This window comes from Bactrocera neohumeralis, chromosome 2, assembly GCF_024586455.1.
Source record: "Bactrocera neohumeralis isolate Rockhampton chromosome 2, APGP_CSIRO_Bneo_wtdbg2-racon-allhic-juicebox.fasta_v2, whole genome shotgun sequence".
Classification (NCBI taxonomy): domain Eukaryota; kingdom Metazoa; phylum Arthropoda; class Insecta; order Diptera; family Tephritidae; genus Bactrocera; species Bactrocera neohumeralis.
Genome location: NC_065919.1, coordinates 73,513,696 through 73,537,348, shown reverse-complemented (window position 1 = coordinate 73,537,348; position 23,653 = coordinate 73,513,696). Strand labels below are relative to the sequence as shown.

General features: G+C 33.9%; 2 protein-coding genes across 21 annotated transcripts in view; both read right to left on the bottom strand.

Moving 5' to 3' along the window:
* Nucleotides 1-8,044: 8,044 nt before the first annotated feature.
* LOC126757014 (modifier of mdg4-like) overlaps nucleotides 8,045-23,653 on the bottom strand; it is a 35,983-nt gene continuing 20,374 nt past the window's right edge. The window contains exons 5-7 of one of the 20 annotated variants that reach the window (XM_050470765.1): nucleotides 16,170-16,285; nucleotides 15,902-16,074; nucleotides 15,560-15,684 (exon numbers count right to left, since the gene is read on the bottom strand). In XM_050470765.1, coding sequence (XP_050326722.1) covers nucleotides 15,904-16,074; nucleotides 16,170-16,285 — 287 coding nt within the window. In that variant the 3' untranslated portion in view covers nucleotides 15,560-15,684; nucleotides 15,902-15,903. Of the gene's footprint in view, nucleotides 9,022-9,127; nucleotides 9,539-9,761; nucleotides 10,640-11,823; nucleotides 12,295-12,436; nucleotides 13,085-13,211; nucleotides 13,557-13,637; nucleotides 13,783-13,927; nucleotides 14,657-15,035; nucleotides 15,685-15,901; nucleotides 16,075-16,169; nucleotides 16,286-16,427; nucleotides 16,769-16,837; nucleotides 16,984-17,153; nucleotides 17,512-17,586; nucleotides 18,319-18,455; nucleotides 18,749-18,893; nucleotides 19,602-19,703; nucleotides 20,186-23,653 lie in introns of those variants that run through there. The other 19 variants (XM_050470698.1, XM_050470662.1, XM_050470680.1 and 16 more) reach the window with 19 other exon arrangements.
* Nucleotides 20,270-22,245, bottom strand: LOC126757167 (phosphatidylinositol N-acetylglucosaminyltransferase subunit P-like). The gene has a single exon (XM_050470859.1). The coding sequence runs from the start codon at nucleotides 20,922-20,924 to the stop codon at nucleotides 20,388-20,390; it is 537 nt and encodes a 178-aa protein (XP_050326816.1). The 5' UTR covers nucleotides 20,925-22,245; the 3' UTR covers nucleotides 20,270-20,387.

The following is a 23,653-nucleotide window of genomic DNA, read 5'->3' as shown; positions in this document are numbered from 1 at the left end:
CCCGAAAAAATTACGATTTGGTGCGGTTTATGGGTCAGCGATGATCAAGATCGTCATCGAAAAAATTAGAAAAACTTTGCTAGAAAATCGTTGTGTTAGCACATAAAAAATACATAGGTTTCCATCTGCAACATATGAATAGGGCTAAACGTATTTGGTGAATCTCACCGCTAGATTCGTACAGAAAGTCCTGATTTTTTTACAAAAATAATGTTGAGTGAATTCTCTGAAGAGAGATTTAGATAGATGTCAATTTTTTTTCTCCTGAGGAAAAAATGCAACGCCTCGTAATATATCGAAAATTGCTTCGAGGCTTGAAAATAAATTCCTTGAAAAAACTAGTGTAAATAATAGTCTTCAAGGATATAATATCTTCTTCTTCACTGGCGTAAATACCGATTATAGCCGAGTTAACAACAGCGCGTCAGTCATTTCTTCCAAGCGAAGCCAGGTCCTTCTCCATTTGGTCTGCCCAACTGAGTGGAGATCTTCCTCTTTCTCTGCTTCCCCTGGCGGGTACTGCGTCGAATACTTTCAGAGCACGAGTGTTTTCGTCCGTTCGGACAACATGAATATAATAAAGACATTCAAATATTTATACCCTGATGATTTGAACCAGTTTTTGAGATATCGATCTGAAATTTTTCACACATCCTTTTCTTCCCAAGAAGCTATTATTTTAGTCAACAAGATATCTTAACGAAATTACGCATGGATGCTTGTCTAAAGCAACGGCAAAATCTATAAACAAATTTTCCAGATCGGAACACTATAGCATATAGCTGCCATACAAACGGAACCGCTAAAATCAAATTCTAGAATGGAAACTTTTTTATTTGTGAAAAGTATACATATATAATTCGTTGCATCCGAAGCTAACGTTTTCTTCTTGCTTTGTTTTGTTATTAATTGTTACTGTTTGGATGGTAAATATGTATTTCTGAAGCAGCTTTGAAATTCTTTACTTACGTGTTAGAAAATTAGCCAAACCGGCTGGAATCAAGCTATCGTCTCACTAAATCTCGGGTATCTACGAAAAATATTTACTTACTCACTTAGCGCCTCCATAAAATCGAGTTTTTGGACAGGCACAAATACGTGCATAACAGTTGTAATGTAGCGGTACATCAGCTGCAATTCCCAACCGGCTTATAAAATACTTAATGCACGTCTAATAACCCAACTTTTGCTACGCTATAAGTCTCACCTGGTACTCGAAATGATTTACAACTATACGGAGCTACCAATTATATGAGTTATTGGTATAATTGTCTAGCAGCCAGGGTAATCCCACAGCGGCACAACCACAGTGTATATATTAAATACCAGCATTAGAATTCATGAAACATTTAACATTTCCCCCAAGAACCAACAGAGAAACTCAACTTAACTCCATACCTTCACGCCGACATACCAAATACATACCTGTAACATCTTAAGTCGCCGTCTGCCCGCAACCTTTAAAATTGAGTCATTATTTTGAGCACAGCTGTATGTATGAATGAAACTGATTTATACACTGTAGTAAATTGAGTCAACACCTCGTTTTAAATGCATTTGTTGAATCAACAGAGCAGCCTCTGAAAAGACATGTGTGCTAATATACGAGTATATTTGTATATGAATGCATGTGAATATGTATTTATGTCAGCATACTTAGCGAAGACATATTAAATTTACACTTACACTTTCCAAACAAATTTGCGCACATTGTAAATGGCCAAAGCACTTATATAAACAATAAGAAAAATTTAGACTCGCTCAGGAGGGAATTCAGACAGCGGTCACTTCCGAAACGCAAGCAAGGTGACACACACAAATCCATACATACATACGTACATGGGATGCCACGTCTCACAGCTACCACCTGCTCGTTCGCATTTAGATATTATAATTTTTATGTTTGTAGACTTGCTGTCTCCAGCAAGCAAGCAGTAAGCTTTACCTTCGGCTATTCTTCTTGTTCAATGAGATCATGTTGGCGCAAACGTACACCCGCTGCCTGTCAACCCGTCTAACCCACCCACAGCCAGTTACAAAGCACTTGCCGCAGGGAACGATACAAAGCCCCATACACAAGCAAAAGCATGCATGCATGCATGTGTGTGCGTTTTGCCTTGTGTATTTGTGTTTGCATGAGAGCATGGCATGAGCAACAGTGGCATGCAAAACTACCATCGTCTACTTCCACATGGGCGACCAAAGAACCAACCAGCCAGCTAACCAACCAACCAAGCAAGCAAGCGACTGCGTGCATTGCGAACATTGTACATTTTACTGCTGTGCCAGCAATAAATTAAAAGCATTCCCGCGGGATTTATTAACCGCACACGCACGGACACACCAACCTAGATCCGAATCTTTGTGTACAGGGCTGGCTTTGTGTCCCTACGTCTATGCGCATGTGTGTGTGTATGTGTTTGCTTATAACCACAACAAAAGCATTGAGGAATACTGACGGCGCTGTCATTAAAAAGCAATGCAGCACGGAGAAATGACTAAGGACTGAGACATAAAAGTATCTGCGAGCATTTATGCATTCATAAATGCTACATACCAATATTCTAACTAACGTACAAACGTAAGACTTACTAATATACATTTAAACAATTACAAAAATTGCCATTTGTACATACTTAAGTACAATGTATTCACCTGCGAACCTAAGCAGCCGATAGATATGAATATACATATGTACATATGTATATCAGTGAGTTTTAAAGTTGTAAATTTGTGTATTTCAAAATAAGATTTTCTCGCTTTAGCCGACTCTAATAAGTCTGATAATTGTAATCTTATCGCATAGCAACAGGTACAGAAGATTCTTCAAAGAGGTTTGCTGTATTTGAAGGACAAAAAAGATTTTTATTTAATATTCTTTTTGATATAAATAATAAAATTTTTCCTTGATGTTTTAAACCGTTTCTTCCATTAGACAGCTTCCAAATATATGCATATTTATGTACATATGTAGGTGAATTTCCATTATAAATTCAATTTAACGGATTTATACATCTAACGGTTGAATTTGTAAGCATTTGTTAAATAATCACATAATCGTAAAAACGTAACAAAATGAGTTTCCAAAAATCTCATTTTAATATTAAACAAGAAAAAACGTAAATTTCTTACAATATACTCCACATGTCAGTTTGTATAGCAGCTACATACATACATACATATATGCCCTAATAATCCGCTCTAAGCAATTTCTTCGGAGATTGTTTCGTTGACTTTAACAATAATCCATGGCCTAATTTCGTCAAGATATATTAAAAACGATTGTAGCCGTTCAGTTTATAGATAGAGGGGTCCGATATCTACGGTTCCGACAAATGAACCGCCTCCTGGAAAGAAAAGGATGTGTTCAGAATTTCAGATCGATATCTCATAGAGGACTATTCACTCATATACAAACGTACAGAAGGACAGACACCCGACCACGCTTAACGTTTTACAAATACAGGGCTTTTTCATAGGGACGCAACAAAAAGTAGACCTGTCCCTATCGGTCTACTTTTTTCCCACTCTTTTGTCATTTCTCTTCAGTAAGGTTTGCCATTTCATCATGGAAAGATAAAAAATTTACTACCGAAATTTGGAGTCAGTGGCCTCAACTTTAAGAGCGCTTCGTCCAATTTATGGTCGTCATAATCATCCTGTTAGATCAACAATTGAGTGTCTAATGGAAAAATTTTAATCCACAGTAAAACAAAGAAGCGCCCGTGGTGTCGAGGTTATTGCTACCGCTAGTGCATATGTAAATTGAGGAAGACCCAAATCAGTATCTCACACGTCGTTCTCAAGCATTGGACATCACTGTGATGTCGTTGTGGCGAATTTTGCGAAAAGATCTTGGCCTACATTCTTAGAAAAGGACAATGGACGAAAATTTATTGAAAATTTAAATTGACGCAAAAACTGTAGCCGCTGGACCACCAGAATCGTTATATATTCCTAAATTGGGCAGAGCAACAAGTTGAAAATAAACCAGATTTTCATCAAAAAATCATCTTCACCGCTCATTTCTTGCCGAATGGCTTCGTCAATAAGCAAAATATGCGTTATTGGTCAGGCTGCAAACCACACGTACTCCATGAGTCACCATTGCATCCCGAAAAAATTATGGTTTGATGCGGTTTAAGGGCCAGCGGCGTCGTTGCGCCGTACTTCTTCCGTGCTGATCAAGACCGGCACGTTACTGTGAATGGAAATCGCTACTGCTCAATGATAATCGAATATTTTTGAGTCGAATTGGATGATATGGATTTGGATACACAGCGAATGCAATCGATTTATTGAAAACCAAGATTGGTGAACTTGTTATCTCACGAAATGGCCCAGTCAATTGGCCGCCTTTCATTCACCAAATAATAGTTATCGATAGGTAACGGCGTGAGGGTTTTTAATCATATTTAATTTATGAAACCCTTTAAAGGGAAAACGCGATTTTGGGCAAAAAAAAATAAAATTTTGTAAAAAGTTGGATAATAACTTCCCGGCGTTACCTGGTAAATTATGCACAAAAATAGTGCTCAAAATTTCAAAAGATCGGGGCACTAGTTTAGGGTTATGAAAAGCACTGACTTCGAAAACGTGAGTTGAGGGGTAAAGGTTTTAAAGTTTTGAAACCTACTGTGAAAAGTTCATAAAAAAGGTACAAAGTGACGAGTATTTGTCAATTATGCTCCAATCGACTTAAAATTCCGACACAATATGCTGGAAATATTAAGCATTCCATTAAAAAAAATTTAAAATAAAACAAATAAGGAAGGGCTACGTTCGGGTGCAACATTTAATACTCTTGCAACTCTTATGTACAAGGTTTCAAAGTAAACAGGACTTAAAAAAAAAAAAACAACAAATGGTTTTTTCGGCAAAATCAATTTATTTTATTCAAAATAGTCTCCTTCTGCTTCAATACAGCTTTTTGCACGGTCCAAAAGCATGTCGAACGAGTGTTTTAGCTCGTTGGCCGGTATGGCCGCCAGTATGCCGGTGCAAGCCTTTTGAATGGTCTCTACGTCTGCATAACGCTTTCCTTTCATGGGCAAATGCATTTTTCCGAAAAGGAAGAAGTCGCACGGTGTCATATCAGGTGAATACGTGGAGTGGTTGGTTGATAGTTAAAATGTGATTTTTGGTGAAATAATCGTCCTTCGAATGTAGGATTCTGAGCAATTTTTGGTCGTCAGTCAATTTGTGCGAAACAAACCGTGCACACACCTTTCGTAAACCCAAATGTTCGGCCAAAATGCGATAAATCAATGTTTTGGAGATGTTCCATTCCATTTTCATGAATTTCAATGATGATTTTGGTTGATTTTTGATGAATTCACGCACAGTTTCGATGGAATTTCCGGTGATAACGGATTTTGATTGGCCCACATGTTGATCGTCATTTATCTCCTCACGACCAATTTGAAAACGTTGAAACCACTCGTGCACTCTGCTACGGGATAAGCAATCATCGCCATAAACTTGTTTCATCAATTGAAACGTTTCGGTAAAAGTTTTACAAATTTAAAAACAAAATTTAATGTTGGCTCTTTGTTCGAAGCTCATTTTGCATCGATAACACAAACATACTGACACTTAAAACGCAATAACTTCACTACCGATCGATGAAATGTCATGAAATACTCACTGGACAATCGATAAAGATAGCAGTCGACATATAGATGGCGCCACCGGAAGGCGCTAGATTCAAAAAGTCCTTTTTACTTTGGAACGTAATTTGTATATCACACAGATTAACCGTTATATTCGATAAAAAGTTCGCAATTGAAGCTTGGGTTCTCATATTCGGTATATGGGGGCTTGTATAATTTTGGGCCGATTTTGACAATTTTAAGTGATATATCCCGTCATATTAATTGCTTCTAGATTTATACATTGGAAAGTGAATGAATCAGATGGAATTTAAAATTGTGTTGTATGGAAAGTACGCGTGGTTGTAGTCTGATTTCGCCCATTTTCGCTTTATAAATAGAATCGGAAAATTTACCAAATTTGGTTAAAATTGGTCGAGCAGGTCCGGAAATATGGGTTTCATTTAAATAAAAGCAGTGTCTTGCCTATTGTCCCATTATGATACTGGCATTTATAAGGCTTTTTGGTATCATCTCGGGCGTTAAATTTTAGTATCTCTGACGCTTTTATTTATAGAGTTATCGCACTTTTGGTAGTTTTCAACATAACCGTTATACGGGGAGTGGGCAGGATTAAAATCCGAGTTAAACTATTTTTACACTTTTGTTGTTTGGTTGTTTTAGCTTAAGTTGTTTTGGAGATATATATGTACATTAAACTTATTAGGGGTCGGAGCCACGTCTACTTTTTAAATATTTTCAAACCACAGATGATCCTCACCACTGCAATCTTTTGCACCAAATTACAGTTTCGTATCTCAGTTTGGAGCTTAGTTATAGCACTATATGGGTTTTCGATTAATAGCAGTGGTCCGATCCCACCCATTTGCAATACCAACCCTTCTTAACTGCCAAGGAACTTAAGTACCAAGTATCATCAAGATATCTCAATTTTTACGGACGGACAGACAACCAACTGGATTTCAACGAGCCTCGCTTCCTAACCATTTATACATATATACAGCTATGGACAGAGATTTAGCGCACTTGCTTTCATAATTAGAAATATTACCGTTACTTTTAGGAGAGCGATATTTTCATGAATTTGTTATTAGTAGATCAATACTGCTTCTGTCGCCTCTTTAAATGCGTGGAAAACAACCGTTATCATTTCCCCTCAGATACCGTTAATTTGTTTTTGTTAAATCTTGTCATATATTCGCTGGACAATGATTTAGCGCACTTATAGTTTTCGGTCATTAGTTGTGTTTGGTCCAACGAAGAATTAATCTCAATTGTGAACTTGTATTCAATAGTTTTAGTAATATTACAAATTAAAAAAAAAGTGTTAGAGGGATATACTGTTCGATTGAAAAAAGAAAAATTATTTGGGACCTTTACAAAAACGGTTTAGAAAAATGGTGTACAATGCCATCAAAAATGTTAAGAGTGATCCAAATTTGTTAAAACAAAACAAAGTTCGTAAGGCTCCCCCTCGCAAAACAACCCTCCGCGAGGATAAAATAATTCTTAGAAAGTGTAAAGCTGATCCTTTCAAATCCTCACGCGCGATTATGGTCGAAGTCCATGCAGAATTGGACTTAATCGTGTCAAGTAGACTAGTACAAAGACGTTTAAATGAAAATAATTTGTATGGACGTGTGAGCAGAAAAAACCGCTATTGTCGAAAAAAAATATTAAAGCGCCTTTGTCATTCGCTCATAGCCATAGATCAAAAGATTTAAATTTTTGGAAAAGGATACTTTTTAGGGACGAAACTAAAATAAACCGGATTGGTTCTGATGGTAAAACATTTGTACATCGTGAAAAAAACCAAGAAGTCAATCCAAGGTACACCAAAAAGACCGTAAAGCATGGGGGAGGAAATTTAAAAGTATGGGAATAATTTTCATGGCGTGGAGTTGGACCCCTAGTAAAGATCGAAGAGAATATGGACGAATTTGCATACCTTAATATACTGAGGAATACAATGGAGCCATATTCCTATGATATTATGCCTGTAAACTGGATCTTTACGACAATGATGCAAACTGGCTTGCACAAGAAAAAATTCCACTTCTCGATTGGCCAGCGCAAAGTCCTGATCTAAACCCGATCGAGAACTTGTGGAATCATGTCAAAGAAAAAGTTTTGCAAAGAAAATTTAAAAATTGCGACGAGCTTTCGGCAGGAGTACAGGAAGCGTGGAACTCTATTCCTTTGGACAGATGCCAAAGGTTAATAGAGAGCTTGCCACGCAGATGTGAAGCGGTGATAACGAATAACGGTTATTAACCCAGTTAGATATAATATCGGAGAAATTTCACGCCACGTGTTAATAATATTTATTTTTCCTTACTGATCTTTTAAAATGCGCTAAATACTTGTCCAAGCCAATTTTGACTTAATAATGTAAACTGAACAAAAAGTTCATAGAAAAAAAAACTACGAAATTTTGGACTACTTTAGTTTTTAGTGAGGTAATAAATAGTTTCTTTACATTATAACGATTCTATTTTCTTTAAATATAACATTATTAAGTATCATATTTCACATTAAGAAAGTGCGCTAAATCTCTGTCCATAGCTGTATACGGATATAATGTATTATTCCATATCTATTTCGATTAATTTAAGGTTTTGCATTTTGCACGAGTATACAAAGGATAAAATCTCATCCCTACCTTAATTAAAATACCCTTTCTAATTCTAACAGTTATTTATAATATAAATAATTTAATATATTATATAATTTCGAAATGTATTATTTATTTTTTAATTAACATTATTTCTTAAATTCCCTTATGCTATTAAAACTAGACGTTTTCAAAAGTAATAGAAAACTTGTTTATTGTGTAGCGATCACTTTTCTGTAGGCAATGTCTAACTACCTCTGTTTTTATTGTAAATATTAAGCTTTAAATGGATATCTTAAATGTTTATAGTTTTTGTAAATGCTTGGTTTTGAATATGGACTACTATTATCGATTTGTATGCACATCTGAACGAACGTACAACAGGAACTTAACGCCTAAAAACAAATTTTCGAAATAAATTGCAAACATACCAGATATACACAGAGATTTGGGCTAGTTTTCGAAATAGAAACTTTACGATATTGAACACCAAAAATCAATTCGTTATTTCGGCTTCGTTATGATTCGAGCTCGATCCACTGAAAACTCTTTCCGGCGGATGATTGTGTTCGACATTCCGCACCGAAAACTCCTCTTCATTGACATCGGTTATAAGGCGGGCTTTACAATTGCGACTGCGCTGCTTTGCACATATCCAATATTTACGTGATTTCACCTTTTTAGCGCATATATACGAATAGCCATCACAGATCATCTTGCGAGCGCCACGCTGCCCCAAAACATAACGAATAGATTGTATGGCACAAATATCAGAACCCTCTGTAATGAAAACAACTAAAAATCCAATTAAAATGATTAAGTATGTATATAAGAGAGTAGACAAATGAATTAATGTTATTTGTTTAAGGTAAATAATAAATATAAATGTGTAGTGAGTGAAACAAGTTTACTTATTTTAGCACTGAAAAAGGAGCAATACACTTTATTCATTTGTTGTTTTTCTTTTCATTGTATATATCTTTCACTATTACGTAGTCATATGCTTCCACAGATTTTTATTAATATCATTACAGTTCTTTTTTGAAATCCTTGCGATTATTTGCCGCGCCGGGGAGCGGTGGTGGTGGTGGATGGTTGTGGCTTTGATTTTTAATGAGCAAAGCGCCAGTCTTAGCGCAAGTGATGATGCGCGCACGGCAACGATTATCGCGATTTTTTGCGCACAGCCAATAAGTCTTGGGGCCCTTGCTGTTATTTCGGAAGTATGCAAAGCCGGCGAATAACAATTTCGGTTTTCCTTTTTTGCCTTGTGTAATCATTAAGCCGCATTTCTTGGCTAAAGACTCCAAAGCTGGAAATAAAAATAAGCAATAAGAAGGAACGGGTCAATAAAAGCTTCATAAAATTTCTAAACGACTCTGAATTATCATATTACTAAAAATTAGAAAGCTTAAAGCGTTACAGTTAATAATAAAACTCGTCAAAAGTCAGCAAGTTTCTATGTTTAATTACGATTCAATTATTTATATGTATAGCAATTTATTAAATAAATAAGTTATAATAAAAATAGTACATAACATTTTAATTTTATTTTAATTAAGCGCAATACAATCTCACAGCGAGTATTATTTGTATAAGCATTATAGAGTACTCAAATTACGTTTTAGGCTTTTATTTATTTAAATTTTGTCACAATAAGAAAAACTCATTACAAAATATTTCTTGATGCAATTTGTTATTTATATACACCATTTTTAACATCAACTCACCAATCAATGCGTACGTAATAATAACACTCAATACGAAATATTGAAATTTTGTATTATTTTCTTCCATTAAACAGCGTTTTATAACTGTAATCCACACACAGTTGAACTAAAAACTTCAAATTATTAAAAAAAAACAGAACGTATTGTATTCAAATTGAATTGGGTAGTGATAGTAACAAAAGAATTAAATATAGATGGTACATACCAGCAAATACATCAAATCTTACTCTGCATTAACAAGGAATTTATTCATATTAAGATTGTGTTTTAAACCGTGAAACTATAATTGTATCTAAGTAAAAAATCTTGATAATTATGTATTGATATAAGCCATACGCATTATTTTTATATATAAGAAAATCATATAGGTCAATTAGGATCATAGTTTCTGACGTCATACAATATCCTTTTCGGAGAAAAACTATTTAGCTGGCAAACATCGATTTACTCGTGCGAATGTTCGGCATTTCTTAAGACGTAACGTTCTACACCGTTCACCACTCGTGTTGTTGCACGTGCCTTACATTTAGCACTTTTGTACCGGGCACAACGCCAATTGGTACTCTGCTTCAGCATTCGATCGATAACAAATTCGAATGAGTTAATAATCAACTTTTTACGCTTCTTCTTGGTATTGCCAAATGATGCTAGAGCAGAGAACGGCAATGTCTTGGATTTTTTGCCTGTAAAGATTGGAAATTTGAATTAGTATATGGAAATGATTTCTATTCTACATACAGTATGATTAAAAATAAAGTAAAAAGAAATTGTAAAATGTTATGCTGAAAAAAAGGTTTTTATTCCAAGTTTCATGTAATGAAGTAATATTCATAATTATTCATTGCTTTCTCAATTGTTGTAAATGTCCTTACTCGTATGTATTTATGTAACATATGTATTTTATTTATATTTTATTTAGCTATACCAAACAATATCTTCTTAAAACCAATTTCGCTTAATCAGAATACAACAGTATCCTACATTGAATTGTAAACTATTTGTATCCAATCCTCGTTATTTTACACTTTAAATATTGTATTTGTATTTGTTATTTGTTTATATAGCTTACTATTCAATTTATATCAATTAGTCGTTCAATTGTTAGACAATTTTGCGATGGTAAATATATTATTGCAGTTAATGCGTTTTTCTACAACACAACCCCACAAATATTGTTGCACTTATGGTCCACTCGGCCAGATTTTTGGGGCTTCATTTATACATTCAAGCATCGGGATAAAGTTTTTGAGTAGTTAATAAAAGCAAATTTTTCTTCAAATTGCACTCACGTTCCGAGGTTTTGTTTTTATGTCAATAACAAAGAAGGCTAATATTTTATATCGTTTTGTTGGACTTATACTACATTCCCTGCAGCATCACCCTCTTACTTCGACAAACGATTTCATATTTTCTCTAAATTTTTATTTTTACGAACATTGTTTTCACGAGCTTTTTTTTTAATTAGAAATCTGTAATTGAAAATAAAACGCTATTATTAATTTGGTAATTGTTTGTCTCGCATATTTTTAAAATAAATACCTGAAGTGTTTTCGTGAAAATTGTTTTTGTACGGCGAAAATTTCTGTGTTCATAAAGGAGCCCTCTAAGAAATATATATAATTATATACACAACAAATAATACCATAACGATAAGATTGAAATATAATCACTTTAATATTTTACAACTAAACTGAAATCACTTCACATTCGAAAATATCATTAAAATTAACAGATATATGCATATTATGTTTTCCTCTAGGCACAAAATATATTGTATATATTATTACAATTTTTTTTTATATAATAAATTTGCACGTATTCTCACTTTTCTGCAGAAACTTTAAGATTAAAAAATATCTAGAATAAATACGTACTAAAAATATATATTTGCTGTTTTGTATACAATACAAATCATTCAAATTCTCCGTAACACAACTATCAGTTATAAGGGTTACGACCCCATCTGCATCCAAACTATAAGCGCCTATACTAGTTTTACATTGGTGCTTTTGAGTATCAGTTTAGTTATTACTACGGATATGTGATTTTCTCTCCATTAATGTATTCGCATTATGATTGTGAAAACTTTTATGTACAATGCGCCCATTTTCAGTGTGTACCCGACCATGACATTTTCGTCGCGTTGTATATTGCGTACACCGCCAATATACCTTATTTCGTATTCGCTTTTCATGCACATAATGAAATCCTCTATGTACTAATAATGTACGTCCCTTTTGGCTAGAAATATAATGGATATCTGAGGCATCATCCACGTCTAGTATAGACCGATGCATATTTTTAGCATTATTTATGGGAACCTCAAACGATGTGGCGCCTGCAAATGAAATTAAAAGCAATCATTATAGCTCCTTACATAAAATTGTATGCATATATGCTTATGTTAATAACATGTAATAATTGCAGTTAAAAAAATTAAACGCTCACCATTTTCATGAAATTTGTATCACAAAAACGTGCATGATCAAGCATCAAACGCCTCTATTTACATAATTTTCATTTCTATTCTATTCTATAGCATAGTACAAATATATATGTATATAATATCAATAAAACAGAATTAGTGTTTATTGAACTAAACATCAACATGTTAACTTTTTGTTGTTGTTGCTGTTAAGCATTCTACTGATGTTGCTGACGTTGCAGCGTGGAGCTACCGATACTTTGTGTTAGAATTTCAATTTTAACATTTCCATCAACTTCCAATTCATGCTCCTCATCGCCTTTCATAGCTGTCACACTGTAACACTGTTGGTTCAGTTCCTGTTGATGTTGATCGTACTGTTGCTGTTGTTGGTGGTGATGATGTTGTTGGTGCTGTGCTTGTTTGCTCGATCCATATTTGTTGCGCTTTAGCTCTGCATGAATATGTTCCGCTTTGTTGATGATAAACTTTGGTGGACTGCCCTTTATCATTGTGATCCGAGCTGGACACTTAATCTTTTTGGTTGCCATCGAACTACAGCGCCATAATATTTTTTTTTTATTTTCACTCATTATTAGAAAACGTACGCCGTTGGCCATTATAGCGGGTCTACCGCGCAGCGATTGTGTGAAAAAGACTAGCACATCCTCCGGGTTTGGCACCACATCATTGGCAAGAACAACTGCAACGCATCACGTTTGAGTGTTGGCGTATGAAAATATATAGAGCAAATGGTACAATTTGTTAGTGATTATATTTAAATAGTGCATAGTTTACTTTTTAATACACTCCAAGTGTTAGCAAACGAATATTTTTAAACGCCTAATTGTTTATTAATACCACAGTGCTACAATATGGAATTTGTTTTCAATTGTTTTTTTTTTTTTGTTTCACATAAACTTAAATAATATACAGTTATAATTTGTGAAGTTTAAATTGTGAACATTTCTTGCTCATTATCAATTTCCACATCGGCCACAGTTTGAATATTGATTGCCGCCAAATGAGGTGGAAGTGCGTTTGCTATTGCCAGTGGAGCGACATTGGTGCCTTGTTGCTTCTTGCTTGACTTCACATGACGGTGTTTATGAATTTGGCGAAAATCACTGCTGTCATATTTATTCATGCAAATCAATACGGGACAACGAATACGCCTACAATAAAAAGATATAAAAGAAAGTTGGAATTATTAGTACAGAGCAAACTTAAAGCGGCGCTGTAGATATTTCACTTACCTGTAGTACCAGTGACAGCGCCAGAATAAATTCGTACGGTTCTCATTGTTGCGAAAATATTTGAGTCCATCCAACCAAAGTAACTGGCCACCACGTTTCGAGACAGAAAATTGTATCTTTGGTTGTGTTGCGTTGAATTGGCATCCTTACATGTGTTGAAAGCAAGTTAGTAAAAGAAAAGAGATTTATATATGAAAAGTAAGTGTTAACTTTAGTTTTCTTTGTTAAAGTTACTGCACAAAATTTTAAGAAGAAGTTTCACACAAAATTTATGAAATAGACCATCATACTTTACAACTTCGATGGACAGCTTTTTATTATTAGTATTATTTTTTTTTTTTTTTTTTGATTTTATATTCATATGTACTTTTAAAGAAAATTTTGCTTTAACAACAACAACGTGCATCCTATCGTACAAAACCAGACTTGCTGCAAAGACTTTCAAGAAAAAGTTCACAAATTCGCGTTTAGAAAATCGAATTTCGGCTTATAAGACACGTCGCATAAAATAACTTATTCATACTACTAAATTTATATTAGTTTAGCTATATGTAATTAAAAATTATTTTTACAAGAATTCATTTCTCCATTCATTTTTGGTATGGCGATACTTCAACACACTGCACTTCAGATTTGTATACTAGATATACAACATAAACAATCGCCATATTTTTGGCTCAGATTTCATTATGCGCGTTTCAATATATTCTAAACCTTAAGATCGTCTATGTCGTCGTGCAATGAGTCAATATGATCCTCATCGACTAGTGCACAGTCTTTGGCTAGAAAAGGTTTAATTTCAATATCATTGCTGGTTACATGTTTATGCTGATGGCATAAACGTAAATTTAACGTTGTCTCATCATATATCGCAATGGCGGGACATTTCTCTTTGTAGTAATTACTGCACTTCCAATACTGGCGGGAGCCACGCTTCTTGTTACGAAAGAAGCGAAATCCATTTATAACCAATAATTTTCCACCATTCTTTTTCGAATCAATAAAATCGATTTGAAAACCTGTAAAAAGAAATAACAAACGGTTAGTAGAATAAACTAAGCAACTATAAATAAATAAATTTATACAAAATACAAATACACTACAAATTATGTAGTGCACCAAAGCTGGTTATAAGTAAAATTCATGGGAAACTTAACCAAATTAAAGTTGAACTCACAGTGTTCGCTTTACAGTCCAATGTGGCTAATGTAATTATAGTTTCCACTTAAATATTGCTAATATAAGCTATTGCTAGCTTACAAAAAAAAATAATAAAAATATACTTAATTTTGAGCAAACTAAAATTAGTAGTTAGTACATTCGATTATTTCCTAAAACTTATAAATCAAAAACGTTTGGTACAAACAAGATGTTTATTGTAGTTATATATAATAAAAAATAATGTTGTAGTACAGGCGTATTTTTGCCCATAGTCTTTTTTCTAAATATTTAAACTGTATTATAAAAAATTATCGAAGTAAATGGCAAGAATTTTCAAAGCGGTTACTCAACATACATATATAATTATGTATGTATTATGAACTTAGCTAACTAAAACGTCTACGTTTTGTATTGCATATTCCACATGAATTGCCCTTGCCATTATTAAGTTGTAAGTAGTGTTTAGTACAAAATTATTCCTCCTTCACAATCGAATGGTTATGTACGCCCTTTATAACGCAACGTGTGGGTGCTGCAAAACTAGTAATTGCTCGTGCCTTACAATTGCTATGCCACTTTGTGCACTTCCAATATACTTTCATGCCGTAAATGTTATTTTTGATGAAACGATGACCTTCATATGATAGCAGCTTGTTGCCTCTCGATGTAGTGCTATATTTGATAGCCCCCCAGTCATCCAAGGTACGATTTTCCAGAAACAACGGTTTACGCTTAGACAAGCCAGTCTTAACTTTAAGCGCTTTGCCTTCGGCGCTAATGGTTTTGGAATCGTGCAAGGTCGTAAATATGGGCAAGAAACTTTCATCGCTGCAGGGCATCTCAAATTTACAATTCGTTATGCTATACTGAAAAGTTCTCATTGAATCTGAAATTAACAACAAAGACAAAAAAAAGAGACAGTGACAGTTATAGAACAGGAACACAAATAACTTAATTTAGTAGTTATAATAAATATATAAACTGAACAATCTTAATCTATAATTTTTACAATCATAAATGTAATTGCTTATACAACATTTTAAACGCATTAAAAAATCGTTTTTTTAAAGGACGAACTAAAACATTTTATTTGGCAACACCACCTCTAACTGCGCAACGACATTAAATCTTTTAGAAAAAGTTCAGTGCGTTGCAATCCAGCCTGATTACGCGGATATTTTCGTGTGTGGTTATGCTCGAAAGTGCGATGAAGTATGCGTTCAGTGCCTTGTTTATCACGCGCCGTCACCACTCGCGCCCGACACCAAGTAACGTCCTGTGGAGAAACAAAAATGCACACTTACCAAATAACCACAAATTGTTCGCATAAGAGAGTTTTTTAGGTAAGTGAGGATATTAAGAATAAATTGCCTTTTTCGAGCAGATCCAGTAAGTGCGCGTGCTTGATTTGCGATTCTTCACGAACTTTTGATTTCCATAAACGAGTACTGTGCATCCGCGTTGACCGGTACTGAAAGTAGCGATTTCTGCAAAATACAAATTAATATCATTAAACCTTTATGCTTATGCGATGAGTAAATGTGATTAGAAACATCCTATTACAATATCCCATAACCAATTTTGAGAAGCGTTAAGCGCAACGGCTTAGCAGAAATATAACATTAGGTGTTTAGTTTTGTTTGTATGTGCTTGATAGTGTATTTTCAATAAGTCTTTTGGTTTTGCAATTTAACATGCATTGGAGTAAGCTACAATTCACAACCAAAGGAATTTCTTTATGTGAAAGCTGCATTCTGCGCAATGCACGAGATTTCTTTGTTCATATGTTCTTGAACATATTTGTTTGAGTCTGCAATACTTAAAATTGTGCTCCCTGACTGCTCTATCGATGTTTTGCGCTTTTTGCGAGCTACTTTTTGTGCGTGATTGTGACGGCAGGACTCCAACACGATTTTTTGTACACCATCAATAACATCAGTCACCACGCGTGCATTGCACTTAGTGCTGCCCTATAAACGTAATAAGTAATACACACTTTCAAATATGTTGAGGTATGACGAAAATATATTAAAACTTACCTTTTTCGCGCATATCCAATAAGTCTTCAAGCCGCTACGTCGATTTCGTACATAATTGTATCCCTTGAAAACTAGCAACGTGCAGCCACGCTGGCCCAACGTGAATGAGAGCAAACTTTCAGACACACCCATATCCCGTGGTTCATCTGTAAGAAACGAAATAAATAAGTATTCAATTTAACAAACGAAATTTTAACAAATTGTGTGGCTTTTTACTAACTGCTGATACATACATTGGAACAATGACCGCATTAATTTTGCGTATTTGGATATAAATGTTTTTTTTTTTTTTTTTGTCGTTCAAAGATAGTAATCATATGTTTTGTTTTAAATTTATTTGCATACTTCACTAATGAAATTAAAATAAAATAAATTAATTCAGTTCAACTAAAATATCCATATAAGTGAAAATACAAAATATGTATTTTATTCCATGTTTCGATTGGCTTAAAATGGCGGGTGATTATGTTGCTCGCATTTGACTATAACATCGTGTCGGCAATCCTCATCTATCGTCACAACGCGCGCTTTGCACTTATGTATACCGGCGCGTGCGCAGGACCAGTACGTTTTCGAGCCGGACGACTTGTTGCGCGTAAAGCTATAGTCGCCCACCTTCAATTTGCGGCTACCACGAAATCCCGTTATATAGGAAAAGTAGTTAATTGTTCGGCCTGTAACAAAATAAGTCGAATAAAACGAAAAAATTCGATTAGTAAAATTTTATATCTTTTTGGCTTAAAATCAAAAAACCTTCATAATTAAGTATAGTCCTGCTGCATAGTTTATTATGCGGAACAGATAAAGTTATCCATATATTTAAGTTTTTTTTTAAATAATTTTATTGCTTGCATGTCGTTAGCATATTGTTGTCATTAATAGCATTATTATTGTTGTTTAATATACTAATTGTAATATAAAATGAAGAAGAACTTCATAAATTCAGAATTAACCGTAATGAATGGCGTTAATACACCTACAATAATACATATATTTTTAGTCCAAAATATTCGTTTCACTTCTGCCACTGGCTAAGGTATATGTGCCTTTACAATATGTTATCGTATCGCCAGTGTTGGTAAGGTTTACCTTGCCAGCAACCGGAGTTGTATTATTAGAAGACATTGCAGCTGCCGCCGCTGCAGCTGCTTTCAATGATCCATACTTTCGAGCTTTTGTAATAACCTCGTGATTATGTTCACTATTCAACACCGTTAATGTGTTGCCTTTTGTCTTGATACGCGCACGACAGCGTAATACAGCGAATTGGCTACAGCGCCAATAGGTGACCTCTTCACGGCTAACGTGTCGATTGAATGTGTGCTGCTTCAGGACTAGTTGCCTTGTACCATATTTGCTCACCACAAAAACGGGACCCTCAAAGGCGTTATGTGTATGCAGTTGTTGTGCAGGGGCCCGTTCGGTTGGCTCATGCAGGATTGATGGTTGTAAATAGATCTCCTCTTCATATATACCTTTATCTGAAAGTGAAATAGTTGTAAAATCGTGCATTAGTTCAGATGTAAGAGAGAACTGTACAAAACTATAACAATACATGCGTGAATTTTATATAAAATAAAGGGAAATCATATTTTCGAAAAAGCTAGCTTCAATTAAATGTGATTTTTGCGAACTACTGTTTCTTTATTTTTCATAATTTGCTTATGTCTTCCTATATTTAGTTATAAATATATCAAATATGATTGCAAGACGAGTACTTCTTCCGACAAGCAGGCGTATGGGATCCTCCAATCAAGACAAGACCACCTTTCAGTTCGTCAATGGTTATATTGGCGGGACAATTAGGCGTTATGCAATACCAATGACTATTGTATGCTCTTGAACGTAATAATTTGTATTTTACTCCCCTCAATATGAGATACCTAAATTGGTTTTCCGTGATAATAATGGCTAAAAGAAAAAAGGTAAATTGCTAGCAATTAAAATATATTATTAAAATATATTATTTATTATTTAATTCAAAATATCTGAACTTGGCTTGAACTAATACAGTGCAGAAAAACTTTCCCAAATATACAATAAAAAGTTTCGCCCATAAATTATTTGGAATATATTTAGGGCTTATTAACATAAAGTAACCCTGAAAATCTTACAAAATTGTATTAATTTTACTTTTGTTATATACTGGTATTTGAGAGAGATATTTTATTTTCTTACTAAGTGATTTATTACTTTAAAAAACTAATTATACACGTACATTTTTAAAACTTTAATTTTCTTACAATTATTTTCAGTAGCCTTTATTATTCGGCACTTAAATGGCCATTCGATAATACTTAAGTATGTAGGAATAGACGAGTATATAAGTATGCATATGTTTACGAGCACATATTAACTGTAAAATTTTGATGAATGCACTGCTTGACTTATAATGTCAAAGCAAATTCTGCTCTTGATAACGCCTTCGATGGCATCGTTTCAGGCGTAAACTTGGGCGGGTGATTGTGTGGATGTTTGCCCAATTTAATGGAGCCATCCCACTTGGTAATGCAGCGGGCGGTACATTTGTTATCCGATACCCGCCTTCCATTACCTCTGGAACAAATCCAGTTTATCGTAGAACGAAAACTGGCTTCTTTTTTATACATAAACCCGTTGAAAATTAGATTATAACCCTGTTTTTGATTGCGCATGTATAATACCTCTTGGTTTTCCAACCATACACCTAATGGAAAAGGCATGGTGTATATAACGGCTTCTCTTTTATGTGATTCGTTTTCAGCATCTCTGCAATCCGAACTCCCTGGAATTTACGATTAAATTAATATTACAATTTATTAGGTATCGTTACGAATTTTTTAAATAGTATACATATATATTTTACAGAGAAAAAAACAGCAAATAATTATATTTCTTATAAAATTAAGATTTATTTTTGGTTTAGTTGAAATTGTGAACAATCATCAACGTATTGCTACTGCATTGTCATGTATAGCTCCGGTTCCACGTTTTCGTAACGCCGAAGACAATCATCTGGTGGCGTGCTTGCATAGTTTGAATCGTCTGTATTAAAATGTGGCTGTCGAACGGAGAGCTTTGAACCTAAGTCAAGTTCTTTAAGGCAGGTTGTTTTCAATTCATTGCAAATTCTACGTCCGCACTCAATTTTCTCCGATTCTTTGCCATGCGTGTGCATGCCGTACAAACGTACATAACGTTTCGGTGAGACAATTAAACGAGCTCTACACTTATGCTTCGTGCAACGTATGCAGCGCCAATAACGACCACGATTCTTTCGGTATAAGTAATTGTTGAGCACAATTAATGGATGTCCCCGTTGACTAAAGATGAATTCCAAATCAGCGGGGTCGTATTCAATATTTTCATCTGAAACCAAATACCCTTATTTAAACATATGCATGTACGTAAAGAAACAAAATTATATCGATTAAAACAAAACCGCAGCATATATTAGTTTCAAATTCAAAACTCTTTTCTCCTATTATTTATTACGAATTTTATATGTATGTACGTACATAACCAAAAACATATGTTTATTCTACGACTAGTGACATTCTTTAATTATAAGCTAATCATATACTAAACGATTAATTTCAGCCAAGTCGATGTGATACAGCGTAGGTATTGTTGTAATCACATTCACCTCGTGTTGAGCTCCCTTACAGCAACGACAGTTTTCCATAATTTTGTTTTCTAACGATATTTCCTTAGATTGTCGTCGTTGCACATTTTCCAAATGTTTTATTGTCTTCCAATTAATTACATCTTCCAATTCATTGCCACGTGTTAATAGTTTTACGTCTATGATTGCCGATATTTCGTCGACGTTCGGGGTCATTGCCAAATTAATTGCAGGATAAAAAACGTAATAAATCATAACCAAAAAACACGACACCACATTGGTCATGCATAATGCCAAATATTTGTATGGAAAATTTTGAAACCCCAGCTGCTTCAACGGCGCAAGAACCCAAATAATATACAAAGTAAACAGCAACACTGAACATAAATAACAAGCGAAGCCCTGTATTGCCCGATAAGATGTTGGTGCGGGGTTCGGCATTATGTGAGGAATAATTTTTATCGCAACTTTGACTGGCCACATTGAAAATTTAATTTAATTTTTGACAATCATGACAAAAAACAATTGAATAAATATGATTTAAAAAATAGGAAGTTAATAATTGTGGTTTTATACCCAACACATATTTTTATTTGTTCTCGTATAAGTCTCGAATAAGTTTCGCAAGCTTGCCATTTCTTTTTGTATATTATCTGATAATATATGTATATACATTTACTGTTTTCAATATCATCACAGAAGTAAAGTTCACTATTTGAAAACTTCCTTGTATAGGGGCAGCTGTTTCAAAAAGCCAGGTGATCTGATCAAAATTAAAATTTACTAAATAAACTTAAACATTCATAAAATATATTAGTTATGTTACATATGATTTAATTAATATTTATGTTCTGTAATTAGTATAAATTTTATTATTACCTTATAACACGAAAAATTTTGCATGGAGCGTCCAAATTTTGATACTTTAAATACATGCATCATCTTTTGACCAATTTTTTTCGCTATAACAACAACAACAAACAATTTTGAATCGCGGTGGTTGAACCTTACTCAGACTTAGCTTTAACACGATCTTTATAATTCTAGTGGGGTAAAACTAAAAGCAATATTAATTCCCTTACTTTACGTAATTTATGTAAAAAAAGAAAACACAATTTTCCAATAGTACTATTTCTTAAATTAAATTAGAGTAAATACAATGGGGGAATATTAGGACATATTCAAATAATTAAGAATTAATATAAATGACGTGATAGGCAAAATTTCAAGTAAAATGTATTTTTTTTAATGGAAATTAGAAATTTCTATTATGGAAAGTAGAAACGAATTTAATTTATTTACAAAGAATTGTAAAATTCTTTCTGTACTTCAATTTTACATTATTAAAACATGCTCAAAATGAGATGCTAGAAAATCTTCAGATTCCTCCATGACTACTATATTATATATGGTTTGTTATTACATATTATAAATAAATTGCGTTAAATATCAAAAATGAACAATGTTGTTTTTTTATGCATAACCACTATATACATACATATAGATATGTCACATACACGTGATACATGTTATATTTTTAGAATTGTGGCTTTGATTTAATAAAAATATGTATGTGGTAAGTAATTCCTAAACACCAAATGCTTTTATGCTCAAGGGGCAAAGTCATGTTAAACATGATAAACATGATATATTGAATAGTTCTGTAAATATTGCGCCAAATTAAGCAAAAAAAAGTCCATACTGACAAACAATCTGCGAGTACTCCTCAATAAAAAGTTTATATATGTATGGTTATTAAATTCATACTAGGAAAGTTTTAGAATATGTGTTATTATTATTCTTTACTCACTTGGATAATATTTGCAAATTATCAGCCATTTTCGTATATTGTTTTTATAGTGGATTTAAACTTCCATTCAAGAAATTCACATACTCTGACTAATATTTCCATTTTATTTTATAGTTGCATAGTTCTTGTAGGAACCAAAGCCCATTTACCAAAATTAACACGAAATACACATAACACAGTTTCACATATTATGGATTTTCTCAGGTATAACTTGTTATATAGATGATAACACAGAACTTATATTATTAGTTTCATAAAAATATATATAGATAAAATACACAATATTATTTTATAAGCGACGAAAAATGCGGCGAAAATAGTCAAACAATAATTGCGAAACAATATACGCTTCAAAATGGCGTTTCGAAGTACAGGTATGCATCAAATATACGATTTAGGGTTTGCCGAGAAGAGAATATTTTAACTGCACATATTATTGGAATATATTGGTGATACTTCAGAATATTTACTTAATGCAAAAAATTATCAAATATGTATTGTAATTGAGAATATACTTATAATTTGATATTTAAATTATGCAGCACTTTATCAAAAAAGTTATCGCACATAATGTCGATGTATATCGACTACATCCGAATTAAAACTAATGAGGTATGCAACCCTACCACATTTTTTTCGTTTACCGAATGACGCGTGACACAAACAAAATTTCACCCATCCTACGCAAAAATAAATAAATTTATATTTAATCCTCACAATTAGTGATTTTGTTGTTTTATTTCATGAATAGTTTAATATTTAATTATATACTCTAATGTGGTTTGATTGGAATATTAAATATATTTAAACTTTTCAGCAAATTTATCAGAGTCGGACTCGGCATGGATTGAAACTCGTCCTCTAAAAGGAAAACGCGGGCGTCGTCCTAAACAACCGAAAAAGGATGAGCGTTTGGCAGACAGAGTATTAGCTGCTGTACAACGCGGCCGTGGGCAACCTGCTTTATACGCTTCTACTACCAAAGGCGGCATGAAACTTATCTACGAAGGACATCATTTTCGATTCACATTCCGAAGAGGTCCATATTCAATTTTTCAATGTTGTTATAAGGAGTATATGCAGGAATGTAAAGTTCGAGTTGTTACTGATCAGAAACGTGTCTTCCCCCTGGACGGAGAACATGTACATTTCATGCAGGCCACAGATAAAAGTGTTACATCAATGACTTTTGAACCTGATGGTCATTTGGACGATGAAAATAGTCAAGAACAACACGAACAAGTTGACGCCTTCGATGAGTATGAGATACAGGTAACTGATTCAGTGCAGACAAATGAGCCGCGAACAATGGAATTGGATAATTCGGAAGAGTTTTTGGCAGAGCCAAACGAAGATACACCTGTTTCATCGGACACAAATGATTTTCGAGAAAAAATAAAGC